Source organism: Larus michahellis, chromosome 1 (genome assembly GCF_964199755.1).
Source record: "Larus michahellis chromosome 1, bLarMic1.1, whole genome shotgun sequence".
In the NCBI taxonomy this organism is placed as follows: Eukaryota; Metazoa; Chordata; class Aves; order Charadriiformes; family Laridae; genus Larus; species Larus michahellis.
In genome coordinates this window covers 140,576,131-140,587,432 of record NC_133896.1, presented here as the reverse complement: position 1 = coordinate 140,587,432, position 11,302 = coordinate 140,576,131, and the positions used below count along the sequence as shown (strand labels likewise).

Below are 11,302 nucleotides of genomic sequence, written 5' to 3'. Positions count from 1 at the left end.
AAAATGTACATATGTGCTATGTATACGTATGGTTCACAGCATCCTAACGTTATTTTGGAATTGGTTTTTAAAGCAAAACAAAGGCATTGTAATAGAGTATTTTTTGTGTTTATGACTTTACCGACATTCATCAGTAGGCTGCATCTTCTAATGAGTGAAAAGAAGCAAAATCTTTGTCAGGCAACGAGTCCTCTGACAAAAAAAACCCAACCTCTCAGAAACTTTCTTTTTCAGATACCTCTCTTTTAAGTGATAAAGTTTTTTCACATCTTCTATATTCTTTCCCAAATTATTTTCTAGTATTTTTTTCTGCTGCATTTTTTTTTGTGTTGCTGCTTCCTGGAAACAAGGTGTTGTGATATCAGGGCTCCGCAGCTGTGCTCGTGATTATGTGCTGCCCTTTATACATCTATTGCAAAACAACATTTCTTCTTCATAACTGCCTTTTGGGAAAAAATATATGTGCATTTTAAAATGCATTTAGAAATATACACGCTTAAATCACACATTTTCCAAACAAATGTCAAAATAACTTAGTTTTTGCAATAAATCTCTTAAGACTTTGCATGGTCTTACAAATGTATGTTGAAATAGCAGACTCCCTATAGCCCATTGTTCAGCTAGTCGTCCCCTTTAACACATTAACCCACCAAATGCCTCCTGGCCAGGAGACAGGTAAGAAGCGGTATGTGTGAAGCATAGCCTGGGCATTTTTTGTGTCATTTACTCAGTGCAGCCTAGCTCTGTTTGCTGCAATAATCTGCTCTGTTTGCTGCTGCTGCTTCTTCACCTTCTGCCAGAGCAGTACTTTTCATACTCAGAGGAGTACAGATTGAATATATATTCTATGTATAAATCTGTCACGTTGGGAAGTTACATGGAGCCTGTGTGTTTTGTTTGTAACAGAAAAAAACCTTGAAAGTCTAGGTGGAGCCTTTTTATCACCTCGCAATTTCTTTCTCTACTTCTGCACACCAGAGATTAAAAGCATGTAGAGATTAGCGGTCTAGAAGGTCAACACTGGCAGTAGTGGCTGGGGATAAGGTGGGATGAGAAATCATAAATACATTAAAATATGCCCCACCTCGGGTTTCAGTTTAACAAGTGCTCTGCTCTGGTGGGTTAATGTTGCAGCCCCGGGGAAAGTAAAATTAAAATTTCCTGACATCCACAAGCACTTCCAAAAATGGTCTGCAACACACGCTGTTCTCTTCTCTGTTTTTTCACTAAAAATGGCTTTTCTATGTAAAACTATCCCAAATAAGAAGGATCGAAGACTCTTCTCAACTCTTTTGTCTTGTACTGCTGTGTCACCATTTCCACTGGTACTGAAAAGCTTTGTAGAAGGCATTCCCAAATTCAGATTCCTCTGGCTACCCAAATTAAAAACAAACAAACAGCCAAAAAACCAAACAAAACCCCCTACTTAAGTCTGAACTTTAATGTTAGTGTGTTTGAATGTCAAAAACAACAAAGAGAAGGCAGAACTCTTATTGAAAAAAACTCTTGGATTTTTCCCCTTGTCCTCTGAATAAACTGTCTGCACTGTGGACAAGCACAAGCGATGCTTTGGCAGTGGAGTAAACATTTTCAGTGGGCAAACATGAGTTCGTCTTCCACTGCAAGGCAACAGCGAGGCGGCTTCTACAGCCGGCACGTGGACGGGCTCCAAACCATGAGCTGGGCAGAAGCTGCTCTCGACCAGCTGCAGATGTGAGGATGTGACCCTTGGGTAGAGGGCAGCACGGTGGGACACAGGAGCGCGTGCCACCCTGGCCAGTGAGAATGAAAAGGAGAGGGTGTCAGGTGCGAGACTAAACTTTCTCTAGTGTCCCAATAAATCTGCGTTTCCTACTGGCAAATCAGCATGCTTAAACTCGGATGGAAATCACGGTTTACACACTGTGGCTCAGGTTGATTAGAACAGCTGATTAAAACATTTACATTCCCATTATAACCAGGTCAGGCAAGTTTTTTTTCCAAAATCATAGGTAATAAAAGTACAATTGGAGCCTTGACCTCTTCTGTGGCAAAGTTACACGTGTAACTTTTTGGACGGTTAAAGCAAAACCAAATTAAAATGGTAAGTGTGAATAATATCTGTGTCCTGTTTTACTCTGTCCCGTCTTCTCAAGGGTGGGTCATGACCTGAGACTTGAGGACTTCTCACCTTGGGAATCATACAGCAAAACCCTGTGTGACAGGGCATCTCAGGAAAGCTTGGTGTCTTGCAACCCAGAAAGACTAAACAATGCAGACATTAATATCCTAGCAAACATAATCCTACTCTATGAAATCTACTGCTCTTTCTCTAATTATTGTTCTAAATGAAGGTCAGAGTTTCTGGTACTCATTTTACTACCTATCCACAAGTAACTCTTTGTAAAAAAGAAAGATTTTTGAGGAAATAATTTTAACTCATAACAGATTACATGCACTACAATTCAGAACTGAATTCTCTTCTGACTGGTAACACTTGTCTTGAATAGCGATCATTTTAATGGCAAGCCCAGCATCAAATGACACATTCGTATCTGTTTGTTGGAATAAATGTGCATAATGAAAACCGCGCGTCTTTGAACACAGGCTTTAATAATTGGAATGCTTTCTAGTTGGTCCTTATTTAACTAAAATCAAAAGAGTACTCCTCCCGTACAGGAAGCCAAGTCTAATGAAGAGAGTTGGATAGTACCTGCAAGAGAAATGCAGGTACTACTGCATTTCAGAAAGACGGCAGAACAGCCACAAACCAGCAGCGGCTTTTGTGTCCAGCAGCCAGAAAAAAAGCAGACAAGTGTCTTTACCATCCTGCGGAGAACAAAACCAGCATTGCCCATGTTTGTTGTTTTTTTTTTTTTTAATTAGATGTAATTTGAATCCTGGGACTAAATTTGCCATCTTTTGGTAGCTCTGACTTTGTACTGCTCCACCCTTTAAGGTGACTTCTTAAATTTATTTTGGGGGTATATCTGTAGTTTCAGAAGTCTGAAGAAATCAGCAGCGGACGACAGTCTAGCACACACTCAAAACCACGAGCGAGCGTATGGGCAACACAGTAAAACATTTGTTTGTTTTAGGACTATTGGAAAAGTTATCTTATTTAAAGTGTTGTGATATAAGCATTGTGGAGACTCCTGGAAAACTTTTTTGCAGAGATTTTAGACTGACCCGAATAGGCACCACCACTTCAAATAGCTCTCTGGAGTGTAGGTGTTGATACTGCTCAGCAGAGGGTTAAGCTGGAGTGACTACAACAGTTGCCGTCCCAGCTTTCCTGGGCCTTCCCATTCCTATGGCAAGGACGACAGAAAAACAAGCTGGCCAAAGGCTTGCGCTTAAAATGCTGAATTCAGTATGCCAGCATACAAACGCTCTCCTGCAGCATCCCCGGCAATCCCTGGGGACCACAGACAGCTGGCAGCGCTCACTGTGCCAACCATCCCAGCCCAATCCGCTGCGGCATGCTTGTCGACACCTCCTGAACCGAATGGGGTGACTCACAGCAAGTGACCTTGCAAGAGGATCTGTTTTATTTTCCTGCCTTTGCAACAGACTTCCTGGGAGATCACAGATAAATCACTCATTCCTCAGCTTTCCCTTCTGTCAAAAAGGGAAAATTTGTCCCTTCAAGCTCCCAGCAATGTTCCAGGACCAACCTCACACTCACAAGGGTCTATGAGATGCCCGAGTGGATAGAGTGACTCCAACACAGTCAAGAGTGATAAAAGCTTTCCCTATTTTATTTGATGTTAGGTACCTCATCACCACAATCAGAGCTATTGTAGGTGTCTCATAAGAAATTTAGCCAGTAAACAACATTGATTGGTGGTAGTGGTGGGTATTTTTACTCCAGAATTATCATTGTAGGTCAAAATTCTCTCAATGTAAACATTCATATTTGTTTCAACACTAGTTTTATAAATATGTCTGCTTTCTGAGTCAACTTATTGATTGTGAATATTACATTGCACATGTCAGCACTTGGGACTTTTAAGTATGAATTACTACTTCCTTGTGATTACTCAGGTTGTAACCTTCCATCAAGCTGGCCTTTGTAACAGCTGCTCTTTACACTCCCTGGTCTAATTCTGGATGCATCCAACTAAAGATGGGCTCAGAATCCAGTATCCAGATACTTTTGATAAGAACATTAAATCTGACTAAATAGCCCCTGCTTTGTACAGATGCTATGCTATCTCTGCTGATTCTGGCTGCCCTCTCCATATGCTCAATACAGCAGAGTCGCTTTTAACAGGAACTGCCTAGAGCTTGGGATGGAGAAAATTGTTCATAGCAGGGTCTGGAAATTGGGAACAGAGTCAATGGCTTTTTGATACAATATTCTTTATTGTGAAAAAGTGTTTAGCAAGTAGGCTACTGTGAACATTGGCATAAAAAAAAAAAAAAAAAAAGAAAAAATAAAAGAGAGACATATCCTTTTCCTGCTGGGTGCTTTTGTAGTATGAGGAAGGCATCAAGGGATACAACACAGGCAGAACACAGCTTACCAGCACTGCACTGAATTTTTTTTAAATTTCCTAGCAAACATCAGGCACATCTCAACCAAGTTTCTCCATCACTTCAAAAAGACAGAGTCCTTGATTAATATTGGGAAAAAAAAACAGAAACAAACAAATAAAACAAAACCAAAAACCTAATACGAAACCCAGCACCCCCCAAAATGCAAGCATTATCCTAGGAGGACACACCGGGGGCTGAGGCAGTTCACATGGGATCGCAGCAACACGAAAGCCGAAGGACTGGCGAGCAAGAAGTAATGTAACCAATTAGCATCAGCAGCTTAAGTAAAAACTTATCCCCGGGGCAGCTGCCTTAAGCAGCTTAAGCAAATTTGGGCCACGGAAGGTCCTGCGACCGAAAGGCAAAACCGACAAAAATCTTTCAGTGCAAATGTGATGTCTCCCGGGATGGAAACCCAGCGGTAGGTGCCGGCCGCATGCCGGGATGCCTCCTGGGGAGGCAGCACCCGCGGGGAAGCCGTCGCCGGGCCCCCTCCCGACCCCGACACGGCTTTCCCTGCGGGGCGCACCGCCGTGGCTCCGTGCCGGTACCCGCGGGGGAGCCTGGTACCCTCCTCCGGTAACCTCCTCCCGCCTGGGGCATCCCGCCCGCTTCCCCGGTCCCGTTCGCCCGCCGGAGCCGCTCGCCCCGCCGGTGCCGGCTGCCCGCCCCGTCCCGGGCGGCCGGAGGCGGGCCCGCCCCGCCCCGCCCCGCCAGGTTATACGGCCCCGTCCCGCCGCCCGCCCGCTCTCCCTTCCTCCGCTGCCGCCGCCGCCGAGGGCCAGCCAGCCGCCGCCTCACCGCCGCGGGGCCGGGGCAGGGGCCGCCTCCCCGCGGCCGGGCGATGGTGCCGGCGCCCGGGGTCGCCCTGCTCGCCGCCCTCCTCGCCGCCGGGCCGGCCGCCGCGGGCAGGTGAGCGGGGACGGCGGGGCGGCGGTGGGAAGGGGAGGGGACGCGGGGACCCCTGCGTGGGGTCCGGGGCTGGGTCCGGCTCCGCGGGTGGCCGTGCCCGGGGCCGCCGTGCTCGCCCGCTGGCGCGGGTGTGAGCCAGACCCTCCTCTGCCCGTGTCCGTGGGGGCTGGCCTTTCGCGAAAGGGTGAGGGGATCGCAGCCGGCGCCGGTGCCGGTTCCCTCGCAGCAGTCACACCGGAGCTGTGGGGTTGTTTCAGCCCGGGAGAAACGGTGACTGCAGTGGCCCGTGGGAGATGCAGATGTGAGCACAGCTGCACCACGTACCGAAAGGTGCGAGCTGCTCTGCTCTTCGGTTTGCTTCTCTAAACAGACGCTTTGAAACCAGCCTTGCCCTGGCAGCTGCTGCGTTCTGCAGAGAGGGTATGCTCCAGAAACAGCAGGAGATTTCGGGAGATGATAAATAAAGCCCTTTCCTTCAGATCAAGCCATTCCGTTGCTCCCCTTCCCAGTCCTCCAGAAGCCACAAGTGCTGCAGCAAGGGAGTAGCTAGGGAAAGGCGAATTCGCAGCAACTGGGGATGAAGCCTTCAAGATGTTTGTGTGCTTTATTTGTTTAGTATCAAATTCGTGAGCGGGAATGTTTATGATCAACAAGTGGCAGTGTGCCGTGCCGGCGCACGCAGGGCTGTCCAGTGGTCAGCTCCTGGGCAACTGGAAGTTTATCATCTCCAGACCTGCTCTTATAGGTAACACGTTTGCCCTCACAGCAGAGCTCCGTTTAAATGGTCCTTAGTTATTTTTTGATGTGGCGTGTTTGCATTTCAAACACTTTGAAAGGTGTAAAGCCACAAAATTAGAGCATTATCTCCTTCCAGAAGAAAGCACGGAGTTACCTGGAGCAAAGAGGGATGTGTTTGGTAAAAATGATGTTATTTGACAGTAAGCCGTGAAACATACGGGAAACCGGCAACTAAGACTGATTGCCCTACAGCCTGGCTTGTCCAAGCTGATGGTGGATGATGGTGGTGGCACCACTCTTTTCTACCAAGTTTGTCATTCTGTCTTTTCCATTGGGAGGAAAAGGAAAGAAGAGATTTTCAAACATCTTGATGGAAGTCTTAGATGACGAGGGATTCCAGTTTAAGAGGTCAAAGAAATTCTATTGGCTCTGAATAGCTAGGACAAAGGAACAGGAAATGGTGAAAATTAGAATCAGTTTGGAAAAAATGAATTAATTATGATGATTTTTGTCTCTTAGAAGCGTGGTTTTTTGTGTCTGGACTTTTCTGCTCTGAGCACTTCCTTTAAGGAGTTTGATGGGCACAGGAAGCCTTAAAGGAACTTCTACGAGCCCAATCTAAACTTCATTTGGTGTTTTGGGAGGGACTCGCAGTGAAGCAGGACTGTTGGCATGCTGAGTGCCTGAAACTGGCTGAAGGGATATCTAAGACACAGTTATAAAGGTGACACTTCTTTGGTTTTATTTAATATGACTATAGGTGAACTCTTCTCTAGAAGGAAGTCACTCTTCAAATAAACTTGTGTAAAAAAAAAAAAAACAAACAAAAGCAAAAAGCCAACCAAACACCACAACAAAAACCCCCATGCCTTCATTTGTCAAAGTGTTCAAATTTATCTCTGCATGACATACACTCATAATAGACTTTTTAGGAATTTCTTTCAAATTGCTAAATTGTGAAATACCACCTATTTTTCCTTCCAAATATACCAGTTGGTCAAAATTTTAGGTTTGCTTCTAGTTATCTTTTGCTAGCAACAATGTTGGGAATTTTTTTTAGAGGAAAATTAAAGAAAGGGGTAATATCCTGTCTTTGAAGTTGACTGGAAGCTGCTAATAATATAATTGAGGCCTCTCCCTGCCCACCCCCCAGCAGCAGGCAGCTATTGTATGGGCAAGAGCTGACCGAAAATGTCCTGTAGAGATCTTATGGAAACAGTGCACTGAATCTATTCAGCAGCTGTGTCTTGAAGGGAAAAAAAAAAAAAAAGAGGTTAAAAAAAGAATGAAACAACAAAAAAGAGGAGTAGGGGGTGGCGGGGGTGAGTCTGTTGGATAAGCAAGTCTCAACATTCAGGTGTCCTTTATTCACCTTTCTTTCCCTGGTTATTGTAATATTTTCCTTTGCAGTTGTTTGTGTATTTAAGCTATTGGGGATATCAGTCATACCCTATCAATCAACCTTGCTCTGCTGGAAGATCTATCTAGCCGCTTGATCAGTGGAGCAGGTGAACTTTCTGGACGTGTTTTACCGTAAATACATAAGTTTTCTTTTTTTCATGTCAAGTTAAGTAAATCACTGCAAGAAGTCAGAGGTAGTGTGTAGGAGTTTAAGGTGTGTCTTCACATCACACACCCAATTTATTTTGTCTGCTGCTCACCACTGTAGGTATGGAGTTATACACTCACCTGGTCCTGGCCACTGTCTGAATGCTTTCCTCTGAACTGGTCTTGATGACTTCTTTTGGGATAGGATTCATAATCTTCATATTACTCCAGAGAGGAACAATTTTTTTCAGCAGCAGCTGAGCAAATGGGACGTTACGTCATTCATGCTCATGTTTGTATCGTTACAGGCAGCATTAGGTCTTTCTCAGTTTGTGAAAGAGAGTACATATCTTAAAATTAGGTAGGATTAGTTCTCCTGGTTCTTCAATGCTCTTCAAGACTCTCACCCCTCTTGTGGCTGTGTTCATACTCATGTCGCCCTCCGAGCATTGATGGACAGCAGTACAAGAGCCAATGGATATAAATCCGGTTTTCTCTTAACAAGCTCTTCTCTCGCTCATTTGGAGCTGCCTGACACCTAGTAGGAAGCGATAAGATCCCCCTCTCAGCTTTTGGTTTGTTCAACTGGAGCCAAGTTCTTCGTGTCCTCTCTAAAACAGGTTTTTCATTCTTCAGATATCACCATATATACCATATACAATTCACATTTCTTCACCATGGATGTCAAGAACTGTACGCAATACAACCTGATACAGCCGCAGTAAAACTTCCCTGGAATTTTGACTGAAACACCTGAGATTCCCACCTATTTTATAATGGTCCTAGTGGCTCACAGTGATCTTATGACAGCTAATATGACCACGTCAACTAAGGAGGCCCTGGCATATTTTAGAAGTTCTTGTTATTAATCTTCAATGTTCTTTACTGAATGCCATCCTACTGGTATCAACCTTGGATGGCTCAGTCTGCCACTTGTTACCTTTAGCACCAGTGCTGAAAGCTGCTGACTTTTGGAGGTTGGAGTTCTTCACTAGAAACTCAGAGACGGCTCTTGCCACTGACCTGCACAGTGATGCAACTTGTGCAGTCCACCCTCTCTTGCCTTTCTTCTTCAGTCCTGTGTTTAGGCTACATGTTCTTCAAGGCCTGGTGTATTTTGCACACTTAGCAGACAGTGACAAGCACAACAGTCTCACTTAGGCTTCTAGCTACTCCCTGTGAAATCATAGAATCACACAGAATCACAGAATGGTTTGGGTTGGAAGGGACCTTAAAGATCATCTAGTTCCAACCCCACTGCGATGGGCAGGGACACCTCCTACATGAGTGTCATATAGGCAGGGATCAGGAGCGTCCTATATCTCCAGTCTGCATTACTTCTCCCCCAGCACCCAGGAGGGTCCATGTGACATTGTCCCGGAAAGGATCTACCTGCCTGAAAGGATCTTCTCTTTATAAATAATCTTTCTTTTACACAAAATGTTGAACTGACAGCAATAGCTAAGCTGATGGCTGGTGGTTCTTCACAGGTCAGAGGGACTAACCTGGCAAAACTGTTTCTCCTCCCAGATTTTGGGATCCAGGTGGGCTCTCTGGTCTCATTGACCTTTCCCACTGCCAAAGGTTTTATTGTGCAGCAGACTAAAAAATGCAACAGTTCCTAACTTTTTGATTTTTTTCCACTTTTTTCCCCACCATGGGACTGTTTGTTGCTATGTATTGCTCCCCTCAGTATCCCAAGTATCTTGCTACGAAGCTCTCGCAGATAAGGTATTTTCTGTGTCAGAAACAACGCTTTGGACTTTTTGAAGAAAATGCATTTTAAATTATGGCCTGGAAAAAGCAGTGGGGACAGAGTATTTTGTATAAAGAAGAGAATTTCATAAAGGGCATAGGCTTGTGGTAATGGAGAACTTAAGTAACAGCAAGCAGAGGAAGAAGAGAACCAGAGTCACAGCAGCCTTTGCAGCATGGAGTAGGTCTACAAGACTAACACGGTTGTGTATTTCCATCGGGTTTATAATTTTGGCAACTAACATCATAGGTTTTCCAACTCTTGTAGCTGTTACTTACTGGCAGATTAAATGAACGTTAATCTGTATGGCCAGGGAGTCCTGTGCAACCAGGATGCACGTGAGCCTCTGAGCTTATACAATCAGTCTACACACATGCAGTGGCTGTGAACCTACAAGTCACTAGCTTTTATGGGGCTGACCGATGTTCAGAAAGCTGCTTTTCTGTAGAATCATTACTTCATCATCCAAAGCAATAGCGCTGTCAGTTATGGCATCATATATCCAATCCAGATTCTTCACGTGACACAAGCTGGAGTAGCCCCATTGACTTCACTGATACTAAAAATGACTCATTCGAGCAGGGGACCTGGCTGTATTTTTTGCCTTTGCCATGCTTCTCATTAGAAAGGATTTATGTTGCACAGTTAATTTATTGCAGATGAAACATTCCCATCTCCTGTTTCTCCAACCAAATGCAACTTTGCATTCCTTTGCATTTAGGAACATTGCTGAATGCTCCAAGGTTTGGTGAAATAAAAATGCCTGAGAGTGGATAACGCATGAGGGAAATGTACAATGGAGTACACGGAGCAGTGGATTAAAGTGTGTGAGTGCTTGCTGGAGCTAGCGTTTATCATTCTTTACACAGCTCGAGAGCTCGTGGGCAACTGATGACTGTGGGCCAGCCTGGGGTGTGTCGCTATGGTTCTAGGCTGGATTGCTGTTACGGCTGGAAAAAGAACAACAAGGGCCACTGCGAAGGTAACATAAATACTTAATGCTTGTTTCCTCTTCATGGCTGTGTACTTGGTACTAATAAAGGCATTTCATATACGTCTACCAGAAGCTACAGAAAGAAACCTTCCAAATGAAATCTCTTAACTGTGAGAGAGGGAATAAAACATCTTTGAGAGACCATCTCCTCAAAAAGGCAGAACTTTGGGTAAATAATAACAAACAACAAAATATATATTCGAAAATTCTTAGGTCCAGAAGGCACCATCTGTTCTTATCTCCTGCTCAGCCCTGGTCAGTGCCTATACTGTTACAGCTGTCGAGTAAGCGCCAAAAATGCCATGTCTTCTAATGCTTCATATGGACCCCTGAAGTGTTTTTTTTATCAGTTGGTATCCTTTATCTTCAGAAGTACACAGCCTCTGAGAACCAGGAGGTTTTAACTTTCTAAAAATATAAATCAAACTCAAGTAACATATCCACCTGTCTTCAGCTTGGGTAGCCAGCCAGTGTTCTGGTCTGTGGATCGTTGGCTCAACGAAGAGTCGATGTCTCTTAAGACGTTTCTAATTTGTTAAAATTTTAGAGATCTCAAGGAGAAGGTGATGTGGAAACTCTCTCTAGCTGTACTTGGGCAAAACACAACAAAGTCATAAAACAGATGTTTTAAGAATCGTTCTCTGATGTTGCACCTGTTGTCCCGGAGAGTTTGGCATTGTATATCTGTAGAATTTGAATAGAGGCTTCGAGTTATTCATTGCTGAAAATCAACAGACTGACGTCTAAAAAGGAAACATGCCAAAAAGTCTCTGCTCTGTATATACAGCATGACAGTATAAAAAAGGAAAAACTGTTTAATACCTTTATTAATA

General features: G+C 44.4%; 1 protein-coding gene across 1 annotated transcript in view; it reads left to right on the top strand.

Annotated features, from left to right (window-relative positions):
* The first annotated feature begins 5,323 nt into the window (after nt 1-5,323).
* EGFL6 (EGF like domain multiple 6) overlaps nt 5,324-11,302 on the top strand; it is a 43,914-nt gene continuing 37,935 nt past the window's right edge. Inside the window, exons 1-2 of the mRNA XM_074572890.1 lie at nt 5,324-5,433; nt 10,345-10,457. Coding sequence (XP_074428991.1) covers nt 5,366-5,433; nt 10,345-10,457 — 181 coding nt within the window. The 5' untranslated portion in view covers nt 5,324-5,365. The remainder of the gene's footprint in view (nt 5,434-10,344; nt 10,458-11,302) is intronic.